General features: G+C 48.4%; 1 protein-coding gene across 1 annotated transcript in view; it reads left to right on the top strand.

The window, feature by feature from the left end:
* ALK (ALK receptor tyrosine kinase) overlaps positions 1 to 27,308 on the top strand; it is a 632,376-nt gene that overhangs the window by 560,819 nt on the left and 44,249 nt on the right. Inside the window, exons 10-12 of the mRNA XM_045549323.1 lie at positions 895 to 989; positions 1,156 to 1,284; positions 23,953 to 24,115. Coding sequence (XP_045405279.1) covers positions 895 to 989; positions 1,156 to 1,284; positions 23,953 to 24,115 — 387 coding nt within the window. The remainder of the gene's footprint in view (positions 1 to 894; positions 990 to 1,155; positions 1,285 to 23,952; positions 24,116 to 27,308) is intronic.

Genomic DNA, 27,308 nt, shown 5'->3' with positions numbered 1-27,308 from the left:
CACTGGTCTGCAGGTCATTCTGGATTGACTCTCAGGAGGGTGGGGATGGTTTCAAAGGTTCTCAAGAAACCCTCACTTTACAGCAGGAAAGGGCTGGTTGACTGATAGCCTTCCAGGGAGGTGATTTCCCAGGAAACAAACAAACCAAAGGTATTCTTCTATGTATCTCACTGTGAAGCCTTCCCTGGCTGTAGTCTGAGGACCTGGCCCTCCAAGGCTATGAAAGAGCTAGAAAGAAACAATATTTCAATGGATATTTTATGAACCTTACCCTTCTGCGTTGGTTACAAACACTCCCAGGGGTGATAATCAAATCACTTAATATTTCCAACCTGACCTGATGCTGGACAAGACCCAGCTGTGCTAGCCAAAGGATTAACCCTTTGGTTGCTGGTTAATTGGGAAATTCAGGGGGCACCGGGGAAGGAGCCAGATTGCCTGAAGCAACAGGCAGGGAGTGCTCTGGGGACAGTGGCTCTTTTTCAGTTGGAGTAGAAGCATTTCAATATTTTCAGAGTGACTTCAGCCCCACTGCGGAGCCCCAGCTGAGTATCAACCCACCCATTTCCAAGCACCCTGCACATCCAGAAAGCAAAGTGTTCTCCTTGGGTTGTCAGGAAGTCCTGTCCCAGGCCCCAAACTCCACACTGGATTTAGGGGCCAGGGGTCAGCCACTGACATCATGGAGCACCACTTTGGAAGGGGGAGTGCTCTGCATTGCAGAGGTAGGGGAGGTGTTGACTGCTGTCCTCTCACACTGCTCTGGGGTTAGGTAATGCTGATGAAAACTGACATTCTGAGCCAAGGGATCTGCACACGTGTGCTGGGTGCCTGAAGCATAAGACACTACCAAGCCCATTTGTTCCTCACACACATTCCTCCTGACACATACAGGTTCTGGCTGCAGATAGTCGCATGGTGGGGACAAGGATCCAGAGCCACTGTGGCTTTCAACAACATCTCCATCAGCCTGGACTGCTACCTCACCAGTGAGTTCACCCTGTCCCTGGCACTCTGTTCCCCAACCCTGGCAAACCACAGCCTTGCTACCCCTCCCTAACCTAAGCCTACTTCTCCCACCTTCCTAGTGTGGATTCATCTCTCCCTAGAAATGAGCCTCACCTAACTCAGCCAATGGGGGCTTCTCTCTTCCAGTCAGTGGGGAGGAAAAGATGTCACAGACTGCAGCACCCAAATCAAGAAATCTGTTTGACAGAAACCCAAACAAGGAGCCAAAACCCACGGAAAATGCACCAAGACAAACCCCCATCTTTGACCCTACAGGTAAGTGTTCCACTCACAAATCTGAGCAAAGTGATGTCTTGTTGCAAAAGGCAGAAGAAAGATACGTGCTATGATCTGGGCTGGTGATGTGTGTTTAAAGAGTGAAATGGTGAACCTTTAGAAGGAACATCACCTACATTCTATGGGGCTCCAAGAGGAAGCTGGTTCTTGTATTGCCTGAGCAAAGAAGGCCTCTGGAAGTTGTACAAAGGAACAAGTTTCCTCCATGCCTGGGGAATACTCAGGCCCCACCCAAATGGGAGAACCAAGCTGGTATTCTTGCCTCCACTTAGTTCCTCGAAACCACTCCCCCTGTGCTGAACAAAGCAAGACTTACCGTCAGATTTCTCTTCCTCCTAAGAGGGTTGGGCCCAAAGCCAAGGTTATCTGTTGCCCAAAGGCAGGCTACCTCATCATGGGTAAAGCCCAAAAGCTTCTGGTTCAGCATAGTTCCCCCAGAGCTCGGATCCCCTCCAAAGCTGCCCTATTGGGCATATCTCAGGCTGGAAGACTTCTCCTGGGGGCTCTGGCTGCTTCAAACTCAGACCTCTTCAGCCTCTGCCTGCGAACCGTAGGTGCAGCTTCTCAGCCACTCTTCATGTCAAGGGGAAGTCCCTTAGAATCAGTCTCCAAGCCCAGTGTGTTCCTGGTGGTTATTGAGCCCAGCCCCAGAGAAGCCGATTAAGGCTGCCCGGACGCCACACCAGCAAACCACAGGGTTCCCCCTAGTGGGCGCTGGTGCCTGGGCACATGAGGCGTCTTCTGACACGAGTAGCCTGGAGAAGCGGGTGTACACCACACAGTCCACCCACATTCTGTTTCCTATAAAAGATAAGTCTTTATGAAAATAACAGCAGATCAATGATAAATCTCGAATTTCTCCTTATAATGTGAAATCCTTATAACATAGGTTTATACCTTTGCCACTAAATTCATCAGTTACCAACTTATTAACTAGATGTTAGCTTTGCCTTGTCTTCAAAGAAACCTTTTCGTTTCTGTTCTCGGAAAAGCTGCCCCAGGACTAACTCTCAGCCTTTTCTGATTCCTGCCTTGATTGAATCCAGCTGCCAAACCCCGGGGAAAGGGTTGTTTTTCCCAACACCCCTCCCCTCTCCTGCTTTTACCTTTAATTAGAATCTCAAAACACCTTTCCACTTTTCCACACAGAGGGGAGCTTGGCCTACTAACTCACAGCTCTCTCTGGTTCCCGCCTGGTTTCATGGCTCATGACAATGTCTAACCGAAGGGAGGCAGCTGTCTAACTTACCCGTTCAACGTGCCTCCCTGCTACCCAAGCCCACTGACTCACCCCACTCATTCCTTGGCTCTGGGTCAACTATGACCCCCCCCACCGTGATAAATCCAGGGAGTTCATAAATTTATAAATTCAGGAAAGAGGCCAGACTTCCCCTTTTAGTATGCTAAGTAAACACGGCCTCAGCCACCTGCCCAGCCTACCCACCGGCACTGATTACATGGCAGGGACTCCAGAAACATCTATTGACCAGTGGGCAGCTGGACGCTTGAGCTCAGATCTCAGATGTCAGCAGCCAGCCCCTCCGCAGCCAGCATTTAGGAAGCAGCCATCCACCCTGCCCAACTCCTGGGTTTATTGCCACATAACTCCTACTGTCCCTAAAAGGCTCGTCAATAAGGGCCTGCCCAGTGGCCACTCAGACTAATGAAATCATGCGGTGGCTCAAGCGGCAATGACTCCCCCACCACCTGCAAATAAAATTAGAGGCCAGGGCTGCCTGAGAGGCTGGAGAGGACAGCAGCTGGAACACAACCTCCCCCAATCCCTGACCCCAGCCTCAGAGCAAGCCTCAGGCAGTGGCTACAGGTCAGCGTTCCGTCTCTCTTCCAGAGTGACCCCAACTCAAAGGGAAAAGGACATTGAGCCAAATACATCCTTGGGCAGCCTTAGGAGACATATCATGTACCTGAGGCTCCACAGGAAGGTGTCAGGACACCAAGTAAAGAGCCACTGCTTTCCCGGGACCCCCTGCTGCATCTGGCAGCAGCTCAGGGGAGGGAGAAGCTGGGCCAGGCTCCCCACACCCCTTCCCTGCTGTGCTCCAGCGGCAGGAGGCATCTCTCCCCACCGACTTAGGTCTCCCAGCCCCACCTTGCTGCAGACCCCTACACCTGTGGTGAGGGTGTCTCTGCTTTCTTTGGGAGGATTTGCCGGGGGGGCAGGGCTATCTTTCTCCACCACCCTCAGGACAATGTCCACTGAGCCCTGGATTCAGCCTCCCGGTCAGGGAGAACAGGCCACGCCTTGGGCGCTGGCCTCCCCAGCTTTCCCCGAGGCCCAGCACAGTCCTCACACACGTCCTCTGTGGCTGGTTGCACAGTCAGAGGTGTGAGCGCAACTCTGGAGCTCAAAGGACTCCCAGACTAGCAGAGGAGACCACAAGGCAACAAATGGTGGTGGTAGAACAAGAGCCTGCAGCGAGAGAAGGCAGAGGAGGGGTCTGGGAGGAGATGCGGTCCAGGAAGACTCATGAAGGCCAAGGGTAGGGCCACACCACTCAGTACCAACCACCCCGCAAGCACAGCCCGGCTACTCCATGCCACAGCAGGGACGAGGCTGACCCGCTACTCATCATTCTGGAGCTTCTGGCCCGGGGAGGAGAGGGGCCTGTGAACACGCAGGGCGTGTCTGCAAACCCACACTCGGAGCTTCTATCTGGGAGGGACAGGCCAGGGAGGGGAAGGGAAGGAAAGGGACAGTCGTCAAGCATGGTCGACCCTGGGCCCGGTTACTTCCACAACTAGTCCTCGCACCGTCCTGGGGGCAGTTGCTGTTTTTACCAAGTCAGGGATGAGGAAAATGGTATAGGAGAATGTAAGAGTCCCGTGGCTGGTAGGGTGTGGGGCCAGGATGTCACCCGGAAGTCTACATTCTTTTACCCAACTCAGCTACTTCCAAACACAAAAAAGGGACAAGAGCAGGGATGAGAGTCCCAGACAGGAGCCCCGGCATGAACGGTAAACAAATCAGCTCCCAGCTCTCTGACAAAGAATCCGGGAGACAAGATAATAAGATTTTCTTTCCAAAGTTCAGCGCTGTCAGTGTCTACTAGGCTGGAACAAGGTGGCTGGTGGCATTTCAGCTCCCCTCTAGGCGGCCGTTAGAGCAACTCCTAGAAACACTAAGGCCCAATGGGGTCTTTTGAGAACATTTACGGACCTTCAAGCTCCCCAAACACTTGTCACATCCCCACACCAGCCCTCCCCGCGAGGAGGGGCTCGGTCTGATTCCCAGGTCTGGGGTTTCCTCACCTCCCAGCCCACAGAGCAGGGCTGAGCCGCTGGCGCCTCCGGGCAGGGGAAAGCCCGGCCAGGTGCTCCGTGCAGCGTTCTTGGAAGCCTCTGAGTCATGTCAGCTAATCAGATGAAGAAGCTGAAAGAGAAAATGGGGCAAGTATTATCAAGTCCAGGGAAATCACATTTGTCAGCTTCGCACTACAATTACGCTAACCAAATGCTTGGTTTGATGCAATCGTGGGGCTGCAGAGCCAGGTTCCTGTCTCTCCTCTCTCCCTCTCTCTCTCTCCCCCACCCCCTCCATCTCCGGCAGCAATGAATCTTAGCTGTGCAGAGGTCCAAGCAGGCTCTGCCACGCTCCTTCCCTAAACAGCTCAGGTGAGAACAGGTCCCCGGGGCCCATGGCCGGCCCCAGCTTCCTTACCCCTCTGTGCTGTGTAGGGAGGGCCAAAGGGCATTAGCTCGGCTAACACAAGAACCAGCTCAAACTTTGGACCCAATCCCACAGTCCTAACTGTGGAGCCTTGACATCAAAACCACAGCCTTGTCTCTGAATGTTATGGGGACAGGTTGGTCTACCATTTTCTGAGTGTATATCTCTTGCCAAAGGGGGATAAAAGCAATTGAAAGTACACAGAATCTTGGAAAGAGCACTGGACTAGGAGTCAGCACACCCGCAGGGCCAGGCTGGTTTGCACCCCCAAGCTGTGGCTGGGGCTTTTCCGCCTCTCATGGCCTTCCCTGCTGGGCACGTCACCAAACCCTTTGGTAACAGCGTTCACGTGAGAGGGGCTAATGCAAACACAGATGGGGGCAGAGAAACTGCTGCTTTTAAAAAGTCAAGGCTTGAAGTAGACAATGTCGGAGTCCCTTCCCGCTCCCAGCTCCACGCTTCCAAGGGCTGAAGGGCCATGTCGCAAGGGAGCCATCACTTTATCTGGCCCAATTAACCTGTGGCACTGCTAATGTGCCCAGAAGTGAGGGTGACAGACTGTCCATTTCCACACATGCTCCTGCAAGTCAAGAACAGATGCCAATTCCAATGAGAAAGTTTTATGTGTTTCATATAAATTGATTGGGTCTATTTCTGCTAAATGCATTATCCATTCACCACAGAACAACTATTACAGTTAATAGAATTTGTAGCTAGAGCCGTTATGTTCCAAGCACGCCCTTCTGGGGATGACGGCATTGTTGGAAAGGAGGCTTTGCAGGCCCGGCCCCCCTTCCTTAGAACCATTCGAGGGGGGATCTTTGTTTTCCTTGGAACCTGCGGCACTCAGGCCCTGTAGGCCTGGCCGAGTACCCCAATAGTGGAGGGCCCTTGCCTTTGGATTCCCTCAGATCCTAAATAAATAATGTATTCTAATCCAATTCCAAGAAATCCTGGCATCTTCCCTGCTGGCCTTGCAGACTATCTTATGCCAGGCAGGGGACAGGGAGGAAGCCAAGACCCCGTTTTTAGCCATAGAGCCTCACTGTATGCCAATTCTGGAGGCAGGAGGCCCTAAGATGTGAGAGGTCAAGAGAGAAGTTGGTAGGGGGATGGGGAGTCCACTCACTCGGGTGGGGGGGTCCCCGGGTTAGACTCTTGGGCTAATTGTGTCATTATCAGCTTTCCCCAGAAACCTCCAGTTACAGGCACGATGAGAGACTTGGCCAGTGCAGCAGTGAGCTGGCCAGCCGGTGGGGGAACTAGATCCAGCCCAGGGTTCCTCCAAGTGTGTCCTTACACCGTCTGCATCTAGGTCACCTCTGAGGGCTGCTTGTTAAACATGCAGATTGCCGGGCCCCTGCAGACCTACAGAATCTGTATGTCTGGAAGTGCAGGTCAAAATCCACATTTTTAACAAGCCCTCCGTCAGGCGCAGTGGCTCATGCTGTAATCCTAGCACTCTGGGAGGCTGAGGCGGGAGGATTGCTTAAGCTAAGGAGTTTGAGACCAGCCCGAGCAACAATGAGAACTGGTCTCTACCAAAAAGAAAGAAAAAAAAAGCCCCAGCCAGGCGTGGTGGCACACACCTGTAGTCCCAGCCACTGGGGAGGCTGAGGCAGGAGGATCGCTTAGAGCCCAGGAGTTGGAGGTTGCAGTGAGCTACAGTGATGCCACTGCACTCTACCCAGGGTGACCGAGGGAGACTCTGTCTCCACAAAAACAAACAAGGCAATTGAACACCCCTCCTCACAATTCCTCACTCCATTAAAAAAAAAAAAAAAAAAAGGAGAGAGAAAAAACAAAAAAAATAAGACCTGAAGGAAAGTCTGGTTAGCAACAAAGTTTAGGGACCTGGGACTGCAGCCTGAACACCTCATTACAGATGAGGAGCTTGGGCCTTGGGAAGGTGACAAGGTGAGCTCAGAGACACATGGCATCTTTTAAAGTTCCATCATTCAGACGGCAAAGGCCTGTTGTCCTGTTGCTCCCTCTTCACGCAGCAATAATAACCGCTGTTCCCCGAGCGTTGCTGTGTGCCAGACCCGTGCTGCTGAGCTCTTCCACGTGCATCAGCTCATTCGCTGGTGCTATATTGTCCCCCTTTTATAGATGAAGAAACTGAGGTCCAGAGAGGTTAAGGAACTTGCCCTAAATCACACAACTTTTGTAAAAGGCTAAACAACATGATTCTTAAAAATCACACAGAAAGTAAAATTTTCTAAGCCAGATAAATATTTGGGCAAAGCTGTGATAAAGAAATCGTAGATGAATCCCACTATTGAACAAGTCTTCCAGCAGGATCTCTCTGTGCTGGAAAACCCTGTTTATGATGCTAGTTTTTGCTTAAACAGAGCACATCTGCACCTTTCACTAACATTTAAGACAATGCCCCAGGCAGGCAATGTACCCACGCACGTGTAAGAAAACTGATAATTGCATCTAATTGGCATTCCTCCGTTTGCCTCCGCCTTCACTGGTGCACTTGGAAGCACTTCTGTTAGCAGCCATTCAACTGAGGAGGAACAATTCTTTAAGGGGTGGCAGGCATGGGGCCCTAAATACAGCCCTAGGAGCCCGTTCAGGCACTGGCCATTTCCCTGCTCGGCTGCCCTGCTGGTACCATGTGCTGTGTGTCCTCTCTTATTTTACTAACTGTTGGTTACCACCTATTTATAGCAAGCGCCCTAGGGATGATGCATGAAGCGCCAGCCTTAACAAGGGTTGTGGGTCCGCAGTCACTGCAGCAGGTCCAGCGCCCTCCCATTCGGAGTGTCACTGTTCATTTGGGTGTGCCCCCTCCCCTGGGAGGGAGCGTGCTGTGTTCCAGGGGGAGGGTGGCATGGAACTAATTCGTGATTCATTATCCCGTTCCTGACATCCGTGAGTCTCCCCCAGTGGACGAGGCACTGCGGGCTGGAGAGCCAGTCAATATCCCCAAGAGGTGGCCGACACCAAGGGCCGAGGGAGACATGGCACTTCCCCAGGGACCTGGTGACGGTGACAGGGTGGAACTGAAGGCTGGGCTGAAGGCAGAGTACCCACCAGCCACAGGGCCTCCCAGTGTGTATTCTGACTCCCTCCACTTGTCCCTAAGCACATGCAGTGTCTCTCTTATTTAAGTCTTAGGAACACCCCGAGGGTAGTTGTTGCTATAAGAAAGCAATGCAGCATCATTTTTAAGAACACAGACTACCTGTGTCCAATCCCAGCTGGGCCTCTCACTGTAGGCAGCTCCCTTCTCCTGCCTGTGCCTTTGTTCCCTTGCATCAAAAAATGGTGCCTAGATTATTCATACCTACATCTCACAGGTTTGATGTAAGGATCACATGCGTCACTACATGTCAGGAGCTTACAGAGGTGCCTGACCCACAGTGAGCTGCACAAGCCATTGTTATGTTCCCATTTTAGAATTCAGGAAATGGAGGACCAAAAGGTTATGTGAATTGCCCCACTGATCAAACGCAGAGCCAGAGTTCCAAATCAAGCCTCTCTCTCTAAAGTCTTCCCCACTCTAAACCCACTCCTGTTAAGAACAATATCGAGTGCTGCCCAGTTGCTGACCAGCATCAAGAGAGAAGCTCTTGTTGCATCCAGATTGGCTGTTCTCTTTGCACTCAGGAGATTCAACTCAGTGTTCAATGCAGGCAAATCATTGCTTTCCGCAAATCCCAATCCTAGGGAATAGAGACGCATATAGTCCAATTTCACAAGCACGTATTGGGTGCCTACTCTGTATCAAATCCTTTGCTGGGTGCCTTGGGGTCCACGGCTGTGAACAAGCCTAAGTGCTGCTCTTGAAAATGCATCACCCGGAGCTTGGTCCACACGAGCCCAGTACGAAACCACCGTTATCCCAGCACAAGAGAGATTCCCATTCTGGCACATCTAGAATTAGGACAGGTGCCCTCACTTCCTCCTGCCCTAGATGGCGCATTGCAAATTATTCTGAACTGATCATTGTTTTCGAAAAGAAACACGGCATTCTGTGAGATAGCAAGGCATCAATACTGCTACTTCAGAACTCCCAGCCCTAGCGTCACCGGAGAGATACCGCAGCACAACCTGCCCTGATGGACTCAAAAATGCCCCGTGAACCTCCCGTCTAATGCTAGGTGGTGGCTGGAATTATGGCAAAGCTACTGACAAAATACCCTAACACCAAGTCAGTGTTGTTGCTCTTCTGAGCAGCAGACAGGAACCACTGCCTTTCTCTCTCCCGGCTGGCCAGAGAAAACATGTTGTTTTTTCCCATTTGTTTCAGTGAAAGGTTACATAAGTGGGAGACAATAAATGATCCAGGAACTCTGGCTCAGCATGTCTTGATTAAGATCATTTAGCTCGAAGACTAGCAGAACACAAAAGGCCCCTCCCTCAGAGCAAGTGCATTAAGCACTTGTTTGGGAAGACCACTTTCCTATCATTCTTCTCCCAGCCTTGCTGCTTCTGCCTGTAAAACAACCCCCGTCTTCTCAGAGCCTATTCACCTCTCTGCTTGTTGTGGCAAAGCTTCACTGGTCTTGAACAAAGAAATGTTGTTTTTCTAATTCATCCAGGCTCAGAGCTGGACGGAGGATCTAGGAGGAAAAAGGTTAAAAGGTTAAAATACTAACTCTTGATCGTGAAGGGGGTCTTCCCTGCTTGCCCCTCCCCTACCAAGAGGAAAAGAAACCAGAGGTGGAACCGCCTGAGCTATCACTGAGTCAGGGAGGAGAGAGAGGGCACAGGGCACAGCCCAGCCCCTGCCCGCCCTGCTGGCTGCTTACACAAAAGATAAGGAGGCCGAAGAAAGTACTAGCTGCAGAGCTGGGGCTTCGAGGTGGCTGGATAGTTATTTATTGCTTCGTAACAAATACGCATAAACAGAGTGGCTTGAAACAGTGCACAATTTTTCCATCAGCTTCTGCAAGGTCAGGATACCTGACACAGCTCAGCTGGGTGCTCTGCCTCCTGGTCTCTCAGATGGTTGCAGCTGGGGTGTCAGCTAGGGCTGGGGTCTCACCTGAAAGTCTGCTGGGGAAGGGTTCACTGCCAAGCTCACGTGGTTGTTGGCCGTTCCCAGAGGGCCACTAAACTGAGGGCCTCAGTTCCTAACTGGCTGGAGGCCACTCTCAGTTGCTCCCCACCATGACAGCTTGCCTCCTCAAAGCCAGTGGCGGGGGGGTGGGGGGGGGGTGGGGATGGGGGGAGAGAGAGAGAGAGAGAGAGTCAGTCTTCAAACAAGACAGAAGTTACAATCTTATAACATATCGGTGAAAATGACATCCCATCACCTTTGCTGTATTCAGTTGGTTAGAAGCAACTCACAGATCTCTGCCTATACTCAAAGGGAGGGTATGATTGGGGTGTGACTGTCAGGAGGTGGAGATCACTGGGCCGTCCTACAGCCGACCTGCAGTGGCTTCTGCGTGCCAGAGATCAGCCAATCACCAGGAAGCTCTGAGAGCCCAGTACGGATTCTGATGGGCAGAATTCCTAGAGTCTATCTCAAGCCTATCTATTCAGTATTCCTCAGACACTTGAATATTCATGAAGCACCTTCTGAGTGCCAGGCAACAGCAAGCTGATAAGCGAATTGCCAGAGAATCCAAGACTGAGGTTCTAGCTGTATGACTTCAAGAGAGGCACACATTCTGGGCCCCAGTTTCTCCTCCAAAAAGTAGGGTCTTTCTCAGAGCTGGCTATCGTGGTGAGCAAATGAGATCGCTTCTAACAGGCTTTGAGAGATAGAAAAACAATATACTAATATAAAATGTTGCGATATTATAAGTAACATGATCATTAAAATATATAACTAAAAAGTTTGGGCCAATTCACTCATTCCTCTCATGTTCGCTTCTACATATATTCATCAATGCATGTCCACCCCACCTCCTCCTAGGAGGTGTGCGCTCCTTTGTGTGTACACAAACCCTGTGCGTGCACACATAAATATGCACTGGGTGTATTTTCCTCAAAATGTTTGCAAAAGTTCCAAGCAAATTCCAGTTTCTGGCCTCCTAATCCTGGCCATGTTCTAAAGTTTGTCAAGATCTCGAAAATAATGGAGGCTCCCGAACCTTCTCAGGAAAATTTTTTCAAACATATCCCAAGTAATTTAATTGGGGATGCCTGATTTGTTTTTACAGTGCATATGATAAGGTGAGAGAAAATTTTATTCATCTAATTGTTATTTCTTAGTAAGTGACTAGCAGATCTAATGATCGTATTCCAGGATTAATATTAGCAAGCGAGGAAAATAAGGGTTAGCTTTGAGTTGTCCAGCAACCTAACTTAGCCTCAGAAAATCTCCCTGGGCCTCAGAATAGCTCCCTAGAAAAGAAGACTGTTTCTTTCCCCTCAACTGCCTTTATGATGTTGATCCTGCTTCCCAGCTCCTTCATCCTATGAATTGATCAGTTCCATAAGCCATGGGGTTAGTGGAGCGTCTACACTGCTGAAGAGCAGGACGCAAGTGTTTTCTTAAAGACGCAGAGCTCCTGCCTTTCAGCCGTGTGTGTGGGTGTGCGTGAGTGTGAGCTGGTGTGTGTGCGTGTGTGCTCAAGTGAGTATGTGAGTGTCTGCACCAGCCCCTGGGGAGCCTGCCCTCTTTCAGTCATGGGTAAGCGACAGAAGGCCTTTTGGCAAACATGCGCTGATACCGGCAGAACGCCTCCAGTTCACCTCGCCTAGCTCTCTAATACGAAAACGGGAGCTCCATAGGCCAAAAGCGCCACAGTGACCACACTCTGCGCCCCAGTATGCATGAAGCCCCCTCTGACCACTCCAGTGGGTCTGGTGACTGGTCTCTGGCCAATTTTATTTTTCCTATTTTGTTTTGTTTTTGTTTTTATTTAGCAAAGATTTATTAGCCACATTCCACCTTCTATAGGCCAACACTGTTTTAGGCCCTGGACACAAGGCAGTGAGCAAGCAGAGGAAGCCCTGCTCTCTCAGTGAGTTCACCTGGTGCAGGGACCGAAAACAAACTCTCAGACAGGTGACTTAGTCTCAGAGTGACGTGCTGTGAAGGACCGGAAGCAGGGTGAGGAGGTGGAGCGACAGTGGCTGATGGGGAGTCAGGGGAGGAAAGTTCAGGTTCCTTCAGGTGTGCATCGGAGCAGAACCCACTTTTTAGTCTAGGCTGGTGTTGCCTGGGGAGGCCTGCAAGGCCCTCCAGGACATAGCTACAGCACCCTTAAGCTCTAAAGGCCTTGACCATGAGTGAGCTGAGACACAGCAGAGTGGGCGGAGAGAGGGGAGCGCAGCTTGGCTGGACAGAATGGACTGGGGCGTGACTCAGGTACCCAGCTCTCCGCCAAAGAAAGCAGGCTGCAGGCGGGCTGCGTGCAGGGTCTGAGGAAGCATTGGAAACGTGGTCCCAATCCAAGCTGGCATTGCTGTTTCCGGGACAGCAGCAGGATTCTCTGGTCAGTGGTGCTTTCATTGCAAGTAGATGGGGGATCTCAATTATAGGATGCTCCGTTCAGGTCAAAGTAGGTCCCAGCCAATGGCTGGGGGCCCCAGGAATAGTCCAGTCACACAAAAATTATTTTATAGATGACTGCTTATGTTAACTCAGTGGCCCTAAAAGTGAGTACTGCTATTACTTCAGTGCCTGATAATGTCAAGGCTCACCTCTCTGAGTTCCTCTTGTCCTTTTCCTCATGGGTCCCAAAACAGCTGCTATATCTCCAGCCACCGTGACTGCAGGGCAGGCAAGAGTAAGAGAGAAGCATCTCTTCCCTTCTTTTCCTCCATGCTTTGCCTTCTCTTCTGGGTCCACCATTTAGTCCGAATGCTCCCCACTGCCTCCCTATCTGCCCTTGACATTGGATTTTTCACCCTCTCGTATGTCTCGGTTCTCCCATTCATCCTAGAGAGTCTGGGACCCAAACTCAGCAGTGGGAATCTCTTTCTAGCTCCAAATGCTCTGGCCAGCTGGGCTGCCTGCACCTCCGCCTGCCCATCTGCCAGAGCTGTTGCAATGCCGAGAGCCTGGTAAGGATTATTGTGCTAGTGTTCCTGGGAATAAAGCGGCGAAGGGCTGTGGCTTTCCACACTCTTGCCCATCTCTAAGGAGCCAGCGGACCTTCCAGCCAGAGGCAGCGAATCCTAATAACAGAAGCCCTATGCAGATGCACTAGATCGGATCTTCTCTCCCAGTCTGCAGACGACAGCAGACAAAGCAAAAGCCGGGACTCTTCAGTCCCGAGCATGGCAGAGCTGGTATTTAAACCACCACCTCTCCCCACTTAAGCCTCAAACCCAAATTCATTATGTGCAGCCCGCAGATGGGTGAGTCCACAGCACCCATCTCGATATCAAATACTTTATTAGCACAACTCTGGCCTGAAGCCAACTTGGAAATAAGCAAATTAGCCCCAAGGCCTCCCTTAACTTAATTTTTACAGCTCTGCTTTCAGAGTAGTGTTTTTTCTGTGACCTTTCTCTTCTCCCATGTGTTGCTCACTTTCCCTGGGGGAGCAGGGGGTGGCAGAGAACACAGCACAGCAGCTACCACAGGAGCCATTAAAAACTCCTGCAGATTGCTGGATGTCAGAACTGTTTAGGGTAATTCAGTCCTGAAAGCAGCTTTTATCTCAACAGCCCTGACTTGCTGCCCTGTTGATGGGCGCTAGCTCACTCTGAGGTTCCTCATCAAGGAGTGTCTGCCTCCCCGTAAGGAGAGACATGGGCCTCTGGTCTTTGTTCCCTGGGACACCTCAGCATTATCAGTCATCCTGCCTGCCTAGAGGAACTGCGTGTGGAGCAAAGGGGACAAAGATGAGACAGTACAGAGGAGAGCCTATGTGTGAGCACATCTGTTAAAAGAAAGGGCTAGTGTTATAATTATTGCTGTTACAACCCTAACTTCTCATCATTGGAAAAGAACCAGAGAGAAATAACAAGAAAGCTTTGCATGAATGGTGTGTGTGTGTACATGTGCAGGCATGTGCACACGTGTAGATGCACACAGCTGCATGCAAGCATGTATACATGTATGTGCATGGGCACACGTGGGTGTACATGCAGACACATGCATGCAAATAAATTCAGTCTGCAAAACAAACTGGAAGAACAACATGGAAAATTCAGCAACTGGAAAGTTTGTGTTGTAGAAAGAGCAAAGGTGATGTGCCCCTCCTCACTTGGCCTCGGGCTGGCTGTGTAATCACTGGCCAGTTGTTTAACTGTTCTACATGATTGCATATCTTATGAGATAAAAGCAACAATTCTTCCCCCTTCCCTATCTATCCTCTTATCATGGTTGTAAGGAGCTGAGCTCCCGAGGGTGGAGATGCTACATAAACGTCCTAATTAAATACATGGAAAGGAAGGCCTAGACATTCCCAACCCTGTTCATTCAGAATATAGTAACATCCTTTTGTCTGAGGTTAGATTTCTAATACTGCCCACCATCCACCAAATACAAATATATCCCAAAACTGTGTCATAAAGGCTTCCTGCAGCTCACTGCCCCTCGGCCTGACACACAGAGAGGGTAGGGCCACTTGCACTCCCTCTGAGGCACTGGATGCAAGATCAGACCAAATGCAGGAGGGCCACTGAGATAATGGGAAACCATGCTTGACAGCAGGGAGAAAGTGAGCCAGTGTTAAGTATTTATACCTGAGGCCATTTAGTAAAGGGTCAAGGAGTCCCAAACAACTCATTAAGTCTGGGTAGCACTATCAGGAAAAGGTTACCTTCTACTTAGTGTATCAAAAATAGGCAGAACATGATGTAACAGCAGGTTCTCGGCCATGGTCATTGGAGATGTCCCTGAGGTGAAATTTGAAAACCCTGCAGCCCCCAAAATAGCAATGTAGGTGAGGGATCTGACCAGACAGATGGTAAAGAGGAACTAAACATAGCAAATGAGCTCCAATTATTCCTACATTACAATTTTTTTTTCAAGGATTCTGGGAAGTCGGCAGTGATTATGGTAACAGCATAGTTGGGTTTTTTTTTTTAATCTTTCTAAATCCCTACAGAACAGCCATATGTCAAAACTGAAAATGCATGGACGTTTACAACCAAAGTTGATGATAAGGTAGCCCCCCCAAACCCCAAAATACCAGTGAGTGAGGACAAAGCACCGGCAACCACAAGGCCTGTGTGGCTTCAGCGTCTGCACAAGAGAAAGGACAGGGGAGCCACAGGCTGCCTCACAAGCCTGAGAGCAGGAGAACCCCAAATAGCCAACAGATCTTCCCCGAAGTTACAGAAAGGCCACCTGAGAACAGCTGCTGAAACTGGGAGAGGCCTTGCTCAGCCCAGCGGTGTGCGAGTGCCAGAGGCCAGGGTCAGATCTGCAGGGGCTGGAGCAACCTGGCCACACGCCTCCTTTCACGACAGGGTCCACACTGAGAAGAGATTTCTGGGAGTGAAAACAATATTGAGTAAGGAAGGGATGATAGAGACTGTAAAGGAATGAATGAATGTCCAGCTAAAAAGAAGGAAACAGAGCTAAGAAGCCCAGAAAGCAAACTGCTGTGTTTTTGAGCACCACATGAACAAAAAGAGTACAGGGACCCCTGTGAAGTAAGAAAGCTCCTCGACCCTAAAAGTTCAGGAAAATTAACTTCCTATAAAAATGCATAACAACGGTATCAAGATCAAATCCCATACACAATTACAATAAGGAAAAAAAAGGGCAGAATAACACCCCTGCAGAAAATGAAACCATGCCAGAGAGACATGCCTACAGGGCAGGTCAGAATTGATACCTTCTGTTTCAAAATGGGTTAAAAGACACTAAAACAATGGTACAAGACATGAAAAATATGTAAATCAGTATAAGCAAAGCTCAGAACTTCAGGGGTAGAAGTCAGAAAAGAATTTAAAATAAAAGAGAAAACATTTTCAGAAATGCAGATTAAACTAGAAGGAATGAAGAGTCAATAAACACAACAGTTAATGCCTGGCAAGAATATTAATAGAAGAAAAAAAGAGGAAATATTTAAAAATCAAAAAGATGATCTCCATCAAAGGTAGGCAAGGGAGAGCTAACATAGAGATAACAAGAGTACATGAAGAAGAAAACCAAAGAACTGGAAGCAAACAAAATACTTAAAGCTATAACTCAAAGAAAATATCCTTATTGAAACTACTCATTAAAAGACCACACTGTATACCTAAGAATGTTGACCCAGAATGAGCAATACAAAGCGTATTCTAGTAAAATTGCTGCACTTTAAAGAAAAAGAAAAAAAAATACTTTGGGGCATCTAAGCAAGGTCACAAGTGATTTATTAAAGAAGGAAATTTAGAATATCAGAGTGTTTTGATCACAACACTTTATATCAGAAGAAAATGGAGAATATTTAACATATTCTAAGGAAAAATGTATTATCAATACCCATGAAATCAAGCAATATTTCTCCTATGAGCCCTTTCTAAGTAATTTGCTTTAAAAAAAAAAAAAGCTTTAGACAACAAAAATGACTAGAGAAATATCAACATCAGGACTGACATAGGCAAGAAACATAAATATCTATAGCACTATGACTAAATGAGGGTTAAAGAGGAGAGAGCATCATATGGAATGGCTGTCTGCCCAGACAGTGTAGATAAAGCACAACTACAGGAAATGATAGGGGAAGGGAGGGCACTGTACCAAAAAAAATGTTAACTGCTCTCAATTTTTATATTAACAATGCTAATGGTTATAGCAGTACCACAAACATTATTACTCTGATACTGTTGTGCATACAAAGAAAGGTAAAGTAAATGAATCATTACAGAATATTCTAATTCCGTTATAACATGTGTTCGTAAGAGACATGATACTCAGTGTGGAAAAAGAAATGCAGACATAATATAAAAGAGGTTAAATAAAATGCCCTGTAGTCCTTAATTCGCATGGAAAATATTAATATGAACTCATGAAGTATTTTTTCATATACAGATGCACATTTTATATTGATGTATGTTTATACGGATATACATATATGTACAAATATATTTCCTAGCACTGTTTACTATAGACTACTAGAAACAATCACCGACCCAGTAGCAATAACCTTCCATAGCACCCAGATTATGTACTTAAAATACCTTTTCTAAAGAAAATACCTTTTCTAAAAGAAGCAAGGGCCTTTGAGAAAATGACTGATTCCAGGTCTGGAGAAGGAACATTTTGTCATATCATATATATCAAACCAAGGAAGCTTTAAAAGTCTGCTAGAGTCATGTCAAAAGGACTCAGGAGGCTACCACTGACCAAATCATTTGAGCTTCCAAAGGATAATTAAAAATTAAAACACAAAAATGTTTAAATCCATAGGTTTTAAGAAGGAATTGAGTGTTTATCCTGCTTTTCCTATATCACTGAGTACCACTGAGTAATCAAATAGTACATGAGGGAGAGCATCTCTTCATAAATATATCCCAATTAATAAATGAGAAAAAAGATAAATAATTAGAATAGCATTATTTTCCAACTCCCAATAAAGAAGTGGATTTAGGCATTGAACTTCAACACATGCTAACATCAAAAAAGAAAGCAATAATCAGACATTAATACTTCCTGATAAAAGACTATCACTTATAGTCCTGCAAAGAAAGGGATCTATCTAGTTGGCAATTTGCAGGACAGAGGAACATAATGGACTGCACCATGGAGATGCCATCAGCAAAATCCAGACTGGGAAATGCCACAGGTTAAATGGCCCAGATTCTTCAAAAGGTAAAATAAGGAAAAGGAGTAGAAGAGGATTCTGTAGATTTAAAAAAAAAAACAACAAAAATTTTTTTTTTTTATTTTAATGGGCAAGACTAAGCAATAGTATCTAGGGATAGTGCACACTGGGTGATAAAGCTACTGAGAAATGCAAGGAAGTATTTATTATGTCAGCCAGGATAATGATTCCTTCTAGGAGTAAGGACGGGGTTGAGATTGGAGAGGACATTGAAGGTCATCTGAAGTGGCTGGCAAAGTTCTATTTGTTAACCCAGGCAGTGGTTAAAATGGGTATTTGCTTTATAATAACTCGTTAGGTATACACTTGCTTTGTGGACTTTTCTGTCTGTGCTTTATTTTAAAATAAAAAAGGCTTAATTTTTTATTGCTGTAGGGTATCGTGTTATTAGAGTGAACTAGTTTCATTCTCCAGTGCACACTTAGAGAAGTGGTTTCTCATCTTTTTTGCACTTGCAATCAAAGGAATAGGCCAGGACTTTTAAAAATAAAAGTATCTGTTATAATAATATTTACCAGGTGATCTAATTCCATAGCTTCTCTTTCATGATTGGTGAATTGCCTAGCTCAGTGTAGTGCCAGTGTCAGAGGGCACTGAGGACATACCTCGGAGGCACATTGTATAAAGAGTTGGGACTGGTAGTAGCAATGTTTTAGCCTCACAATATGTACTTATTTTCATTTTGCTCTAATAAAAGAACAATTGATTTTCATCATATATGCAAAAGGGTAACTTTTTTCAATGTATACTAAAGAATGGTGTCATATACATTTATGGGTGGGGGATTTGGGTCAGGATTCTTATTTACTGGAGCAAGGGTGCCCATCAAAATGGTTCTGTATGCCTCAGTTTCCATGAAGTTTGGTTCAGTTAATGGACGTGGATAAAATTCAATACTATGGATCAAAATCAAAATGGTACAAATGACCCACATGAGCTATTGAGTGCTCTTCTGTGGTACAGCACACACAGGCCTCCACATGAGGCTTATTATTGTGATTAATAGCGATAGTTGAGAACTGATTTTCCTTTGCATCACGCTTTATTTCTTCGTATCAAATTGAGCAGTTGAGAAGGCTTAGCAACGGTAGTAAAACCAGAACAATCACAATTTAGCCTTTTTTTTCTTTTTTTAGCATTTTGCTGTTTATTACTAATTGATTTGTTTCTTCCTGGAGGGTACTGCAGTATACTTGAAATGAAACCCAGTGCTTAATGGACTTTTCTTTACTCAACTGTCTATAGCCAATCAGTATTTTGATGTTTGTGGGTTCTTTATACAATTTAGATGTGAATGAGTATTAAACTATGTTTCCAATGTGTGGTATGTGTAAGAACAAGACAAAGCAGTTATTTCTTTCTCTCTCAAATGAGTATTAATAACACAGGTTGGTTTGTTAAGAGAAGAGGAAAGAGGCAGGCTTCCTCCCTGCACTGCTGCCAATCCTGCTTCTCCTTGGGGGCCATTCGATCCTCCTACAGCTCCAGGGAGCTTCAGGGACCAATGCAGCCCCTCAGCAGCAGAAATATAGGGTCCCTCATACCCTCAGATTGCCAGCACAACATCAAGCCCACCTCACTGCTGATCTCACTGTGACCTTGATCTTCTCTCCAAAAACCAAGGTTTTGCCTTGTTGCTTAGGACACAGTCTGTCTCTCTTACTATCTCTGCTTCCTGACCTTGTAAACATTCTGCCACTAGGTTTCCCTTTTGACACTGCCTAGCTCCCCGTGGCCTCTCTGGGGACCAGGGCCCTGACCCCAAGCATTTGCTTTCTTTGGCTGATGCCTTGACCCTGTAAAGCCCACACTCCGCTAGGCTAAGCTACAACTGGGGCCACTGCAGCACCCTGGCCATACTCTCACCTGTCCCCTCCTGCTGGTCTGCCCACTCTCTGGGCTTGAGCAACCTTGACATGGTCTGTCCTGACCACAACTGAGCCCCAGGTTCAGGGAGTTAAAAAGAAAAACACCCAACACTCAGAAAGATTCCAAGGGGATTTCCTGGTGCTCCTAGTGCCTCTCCAAGCCTTGAACTTAGACTCAGAAGATCTATTAATACATTAAATTCCTGGTTTGACCCATTATCCACTCTGTGTGCTGCAGACCAGTCACTCATCTTCTCTGAACTTGAATTTCCTGATTTTTAAAGGGGATACTATAACTCTACCTTTAGCACTACAAAGTTTCAGCAAGGTTAAAGACATTTAATGATCCAGGTATGAAAACATAGTGCCTGACCCATATTGGGTGCACAGTAAATATTGAGAGGTTTTTCCCCCCTTCATGCATGGAGTTTACCTCTCAGGTGTCTAAGGTTCAGCCCCACTCCCACCCCTGCCTCTCACCCAGAAGAAAACAAACAGCTTCCACCTGGGGACCAAAGCTCACCTTGACTTCTCCCGCCTCCTGGAGCCATTGTTGCTAATTCTCTTGCTTCTTGGGTTCTGGACCTGTTTGCTTTGCTCTACAAGCTTGTTCCAATGGCTTCTATTCCAGTGATACTTTTGAAAATCGACCTAGCATCTGCCTATCCTTCTCATGGTTCTAACTCTACCCTCCTTAGCTTAGAACTGGTCTCATGCCTCTCCTGTCCGAAGTACCTGCCAGATCCTTCCTGCTTTCAGGGTCCCCTATTCCAGATGCCACCTGGGGGGCCCTCCCAGACCCACAACAGTTAATACCACCAGGCTGGGAGCAATAGCCCACCCCTCGGGGAGTCTGTTCCTAGCAAGCCTCCGTCCAGTGCTCGGCTGAGGGAGGCCAGCCCAGTGTGGAGCACCCTCAGAGGGACGCTAGCAATAAAGCAGAACAGCAAGTGTCCCCTTATACAAAGTCTCAGGTACCCACAGTTCTAGGGGACCCATCTTGAAAAGCAGACAACAGCATTAAATAAGGTCCTGAAAAGGACACCAGGGATCAGGGACTGTCACATAGGGACACTCTGAAGAGGCTGACAGCTTCAAGGCAGAAAGCTGGGAAGGGCTCAATCACCACCAAAGGGTCTTTGGACAAAGAAGGAGGACCCCTAAATTTTGGTTCCTTCGCCAATGCTGGTATGCTCAGAAAAGTCCCTTCCCCTCCCTAGAATGCTGGTTCTGCCCCTGGACAATGACGTAGGTGGGGCTAGTGTACAAATCTGGTGGAGTATCAGATTCTCTTGGGAAGCTTTTTACATTTTACAAGTATTGCCTTCTCATCCCCTCTCAAGATCTACTGAATCTGAATCTCCCGGCCCTAGAATCTATATTTTAAAGGACCTCAGGTGGTTTGGGAAACACTGAATTCAGAGATCTTCAGGGTCCCATCTTGCTATGACAGTCTACGATGTCCATGAGGTTCCAGACAGAATGAACAAAGGGGGCCAGCGGGACGCAGCTTGAGCAAGACAAGCGCACACGTGCGAAGCAGGCAAGCCCTTGCACAGTGAGCAGTACACTCAGAAACCCCACCCCCACAAGAGGTGGTGCTGGTGGGAAACATAAATCGATTCCAAGCAACCCTGGGCAGATTTATGAGGGTTAGAGCCATCCAAGGGAGCAGGGAGGACCACCATGCCTCGAAGCTGCTAGAAGCAGCAGAATTCTGGCTGGATGAATCATGAGTCTGACCTGGGATGGCAAATCCTCTATTCCCACGGAATCCACTTTAGAAAGAACTTCTTCTCTGGACCTTTCCGTCTGAAATCGCTGAAAATAAAAACAAAATTTTGTGTCTAGAAACCACCTGAGACTAATATATGTCCACTGAATTGGGAAAATACAGGTCCCTTTATTGAGAAATGGCCCTAGAGTCCCTCCTTTATGGAACAGGGGACATAAATCTCCAGATTGGGTGTCTGCTTCTCACAGTAGGAAATTGAATGTGAAGTTACACACTTTTTAAACTATGTTCATTATGCACCTCTAATGCTGAAAATTGTGCTAAGCACTTTGCCTAGGTCATGGTTTAGTTCTCACAGAAAGTCCAAGTAGTAGGTGTTATAATCTCCATACGTTCAGATGAAAAACCTGAGGCTCAGAGAGGTTATGTAACCTGCCCTAGGTCTCACAGCTGGGCCGGGGCAAAATCCTGGATGAGAAAACTCAGCCCATCTGAATCCAAAGCCCATGCCCTTCTTCCTACCTCGTCAGATGTCCGCCTGGGGCCAAAAAGTAGAAGCTCAGCACCTCTGGGAATGTGTCAGAACCTTCAGGACAATGTTAACCAAGGCTGAAGTTAGAAGTGGATCCCACTGAAGGTGCGATGTTCAGATAGGGTGCCAAGCCCATACCTTTAGCTCTCTTCCTCAGCACACTCTTGAAAAAATATATAGCTATTCTTCCATCTCCAGGGTTGAATTAACTACATGACCGGCCATGCTTCTGCTCCTAATTGATGGGGCTTCCCTGCCCCTGCACTAGTCTGCTTGCTGTAGGCACAGACCTGTCTGCACAACAGGCTTCAAGGAGCTGGAGATAATGGAGGAGTGGGTTTTCCAACTCTTTCTGAGCTTTTCTTTTTCTCCTTGCCCCTATCCTCACCCCCAACCTGCTGAGTTTTCATTCTCAGGTGCTGCTGACACAGGACCCATATTCTCAGAAACTCCTCCAGCCACCTGTACGTGTGCATGTCTGGGACAGCACCAGCCTTGGCTGCAGGAAGGGGTCCCACACATACTCAAACCTTTACTGTCTGGGACTTTACAATGAACTTTCATACCCCCTTGCTTCTTTTAATATGCCGATCCAGCCTCCTTTACAGACAAAGGAATTAAATCAAGGTCCCCCAATGGATCGGTGATGAGGCTGCCCCCAAACCCACGTGTTCTCGCTAATTCAAAGTCCATGTTGTTTCCACGTCAGCCCTCGGGCACAGCCCACATACATATTCTTGGGCACTGGAGCGGGTAAAAGGGCAAGAGACCACAGTCCTTTGAGTTAACACGTTTGCCCCCTTTATAATACAAATGTATCAGATGATTAACAATCAGCCATTCACACCAATCAGCCATTCACACCAATCAGCCATTCTCATTACCTACTAGTCCTTGAAATGACCCTCAGAAACCAAATAGAAATCAACAGCTTTATTGGAAAAAAAATAAAAAGAAGCCCATCCTGGTGTCGAGGACTCAGTGTTGAGCAGCGTATGCAGTGGGACCCCAACCAGAACTCCGTCTCCCAACCTCAGGGCAGTGTGACCAAAACCCACCACAACTGTTCAGCGTTTGGGTTATCTGTCCCGCCCAGCATAATCTCAACCTGCGGTTTATAATTGGCAACCCAAATTAGCCTTCCACATTTATGTCATTAAATTAGTTCAAAGTCTTGAAAAATGTTTTCACTTTAATGTTTTAGTGAACAAAGCTACGTACAACCAAATAACTTTTTTCATCATCCTCTGTAGGTAGAATTCAATTTAATCTCTCTTTAAAGAGAAAGAATTTCTGCAATCTTATGAGATTTTTGTGTTTTAAGTAAAATTAATTTATCAAGAACTTTTTTCTTCTTTTTAGTTTTTGTAGGTTGTAAAAATGTTAGAATTCTGGCCAATGCGAGATCTGACAACTTCCCCAGGTCTGGCCTGGCTCAAAGACAGAAAGTTTGGAAGGAAATGGCCCACAGAGTGGGAGAGGTGGGGAGGGGCTGGGCTGAATGCTCCTGTGGCGCACCCAGGAGGCCACCTAAGGACACTGGGTGAGGACACAGAGCACAGGAAGTGGGTGAGGGGCTGGGAAAATGAGAGACATGCATCAAAGACAAATTTGACCTGTTTTTTTCAGTTTTCATACCCTCTGTTGCACAGAAAGCCTGAAAGCTGCTTTCATTGCATTTCCAAACACAACGTGGTTGTGTTGAGGAGGCTGAGCCCTGCCCTGCTGCGGGCCTGCTGGGGAGTGGCTGACAGGCCAAGCATGGCCAGGGAGTGCGAGGCGTCCTGCCCCCCCTACTGGCCCGGGTCCTGGGCCATTGTGGAGTCATGGAGCTGACACTGTGTCCAACTCACTCAGTCTTCTCTGAGCTAAGAAGTTCCCGTTGCACATGCCAAGCAGGAGCAGGTTAGATGCAGTCACAATAGCACAGATTGAGCACCTATTGTTTGCCCAGCACTGTGCTGGACTCGGTGAGAGACTGCCTGTGACTGTCCCACCTGAAGGGGCCCTGACCTTGGTGCCATCTTGGAATGTGGGTTTGGGGCCATGGAGCAGACATCTCAGAGGCAACCCAGGGAGGCGCATGGAGGGCGGAGGGCCCGGCCGAGTGAGTGACTGCCTCTCCTCTTGTGCCGCAGTTCACTGGCTGTTCACCACGTGCGGGGCCAGCGGGCCCCATGGCCCCACCCAGGCCCAGTGCAACAACGCCTACCAGAACTCCAACCTGAGCGTGGTGGTGGGGAGCGAGGGCCCACTGAAGGGCATCCAGATATGGAAGGTGCCGGCCACTGACACCTACAGGTGCGTATGGAGGAGGGGGAGGCCAGGGGGCACACCCCAGCCTCCTGAAGAGGACTGGAGTCCTGCCTGTGGGTGCATGCTCCTGGGTACCCCAGGATCAAAGGAAACAGACTCCAGCCCATAGTGGGGGGTAAGGGCTGGAGATGGGGAGATTTGGGATAGTAAAATAGGGCAACAAAGGAAAATATATCCTTTGTTCTCAAGGAGCTCACAGGCTGTTCATGGAGATGATATGCATGCATGAGCCAGCCTCAGAATTACTATTAATAATGAGAATTGTGGTGTACTGTTCTTTGAATATTACTTGATGCTCTTCAAATGTGGCAGTGCATGCAAAATGTTTGGGAAACAGAAGTATGATACATGCGAAAGCTGACGTTCTTCTCCTTGAGCCTCCTTTCCTGGGCCTTCACTGTTGGAAAGCCAAGCGGGCTATTCTGGAACATTCTCCCCAACCCCACAATATCCCACCAGAGTAAGACCAGGCTGGAGGGAGGCCTGGCTCCACTTGGCCACTTTGAGGCCACGACACTAAGTGAAGCTCGTGGCGAGACTGGAGGCCCCACCCCAGTAGTGTCTGACTCTGTAGGTCTGAAGGAGCCCAAGAACTGGAATTCCTAACAAGTTCCCAGGTGATGTTGCTGCAGCCTTTTAGAATCCCGGGTTTGATCAGGCCCTGGACTTAGATAAACCTGTGCAGCCCTCGCACAAGCTCTGTGATTAGGCAAGGCCTCATTTTACAAATAAGGAAACTGAGGCTCAGAGAGTCAGGGGCCTCCCCACAGTCACACAATCAGTAGCAGCCCCTGGCCCCAGGCTTCTGAGGCATGGCCTCGTGCAGCCTCCACCGGGCCCTGGCAGGACTGTCGAACCGGGAAGGGCCACCCTCAGGCCTTGCTGGTGCAAATGCTGCCCAGGGGCTGGACGAGGTCAGGCATGAGCTCTCCTCCAGCAGCCCCCACCACCCACCGCACCCCAGCCCCCTGGGAAGAAAACAGGCTTCTCAAATTGCCCTGTTTCTCTCTCTAGCCTAACACATCCCATGGTAGCCTCATCCCTGGGGCCTCGGGGTAAATGTGTTGAGGAGAGTCCTAAGTGCTTTTTAAACGTTCTGGGCAGGAACACTATAACAAGGTTTGGCTGCAATCAGATTAGCCGCTCCAGGTCCCGCACACCCCCAGCAAATAGCCTGGAAGATATCCGGCCACCCCTGACCCCACGATGCCGAGCAAGCCAGACCTCCCCTTCCTGCCAAGCCCACCCCACTTACAAAAGCCAATATGAAGAAGAAAGCAGAGGAATTACGGGGTGCACGAGGACCCCCACAGCAAGCCCCCAGTAGAGCCCATCGTCCCATTTCCACCCAGAGAAACTGCAAAGCCAGCACTCCCCTGCTGCCCGACCCACAGAGGGGGACAAACAGTCCGGAGATGCTTCGTTGAAGGGGAGGGGTCTTCTGGGGCTGTTCCCCCGAGACAATGTGAATCAGGCCCACTTCCAAATTTGCACAGGTTATTTAATCCCTGAGACTCTGTTTTCCCATCTGCAAGAGGCAGGGGGCTGTCAGCACCAGCCCAGCCGGTGGTGAAGATGATGTGCAAGTGCCCAGCATGCTGCCTGCAAGCGGCAGGTGCTCCCCGGCCAGCGGGCAGAGAAATCTGCTGGAGCGGCGGCACCTTGGGCAGCGGGCGGCAGCCAGACGGCTTTTCCAAGAGCAGATCTACCCCACAGCCAGCTCTTCTGACTTTTCTTTCTCCAAAGACTTTTTTCTGACTTCCTCACTTGAGCCCTGTGTTCTGAAAGATTGGGCCTGCCAGATGAACTACGCTTATTAAATAATAATTAATTCATTTTCCCATTTATTATTAATCACAGCCATAACCAAGTCTTGTCAGGTTTCTGATCTGCATGAAGCACCGCAGAATTGCCACATCGCATTGAGAGCCAACATCCGAGAGCTGTTTGCACTTATGTCTTTGAAATATTGAGACTCGCTCGCAGCCCGGCATTGCCCGGCAATCGCCTCGTTACAAGTGTGCAGAAGGAAACATTTTCTGTTGAAGCAGAACATTTTTGAAATGTCCAAATTAGTAAAGGGGACATTTTGATCTGGCCTAAGATAGGACCATACCAAAATGGAAGAATCAAAACCAAGAAACACTGGGCTTGGGTTTTCATCACTGTTATTGTTATTTTTAAATACTTGATGTTTTAACCAAACAAAGGCTCCAACAGATAGTCTCATCCTTGATCTTGGATGAGACTCAGGTCTGGGATGACAATGTCTGTTGGTCACATAACTTAGCAATCAAAGAAGCAGACAGTTAATGATTTCCTCTTTAGACCACATCAGAATGTCCCCAAGTCAGAATATCTTTGTTGAGAAGTCAGTGCCCTTTTTCTGGAAAACTTTTTCTCCATAGTAATTGTTATTATTTAATAAGTGCAGTTCACCTGTGAGAAAAACACAGGACACACCAGATGATGTGAGAAAAAGGTGCTTGGAAACAGAAAGGTGGAGCCCCGGCCCAAGGGACTCTGTCACCCCTGGAGGTGCCGTGCTGGCCAGTGCACCTGGTGGCTGCCTGAGCCCTGGGACTGGGATGGCTCCTGTGACTTCTCTGCCTGCTGGTCAGGGAGGTGCAAGGAAGGGAGCTAACGCCTATCGAGCACCGACTTTATGCCAGGATGGGACCACCATTTCCCGGAACTTCCTCAGGGACGTGTACAGTTGAAAGCACCTGCACTCTCAGCTGGTCGTTCACCCTGGGCCCATCTCCCACCTGCCCTGCTTTGCCCACACCACAAAGGAAGGAGGCCGGCCAGGAGACAGTGGCTGGCGTGGGGCCCCAGTGCAGCCTCCGACCCCATCCCTCCCCAGCTCCCAGCTTGCCCTGCCCTGGATTTACCACTTTCTCTGTCAGAACAGTGAGGGATGACACAGTCACTATCTCTGAGTCCATGTGTCCTGGTGTCTGGACTTGTTCCCTCCCTCTTTGCAAATCTCAAGGAAACACATTGAGCACCTATTAGGATGCTATGCCTGACACCAAGTGTACAAACGGGGCTAAGATCCAGTCCCTGCCCAGAGGGGCTGCAGCCCGTGGAGGTGGTGGGCGTGTAACTTAGAAAGAACTGAAGTGGAGGTTTACACCAGGTGCTGCTGCCAGAGGCCCAGAGAAGGGCCCTGCAC

The sequence above is a fragment of the Lemur catta genome, chromosome 4 (assembly GCF_020740605.2).
Source record: "Lemur catta isolate mLemCat1 chromosome 4, mLemCat1.pri, whole genome shotgun sequence".
Lineage (NCBI taxonomy): Eukaryota > Metazoa > Chordata > Mammalia > Primates > Lemuridae > Lemur > Lemur catta.
The sequence above is the reverse complement of the archived record's forward strand: the minus strand, read 5'-3'. Positions and strand labels throughout refer to the sequence as shown.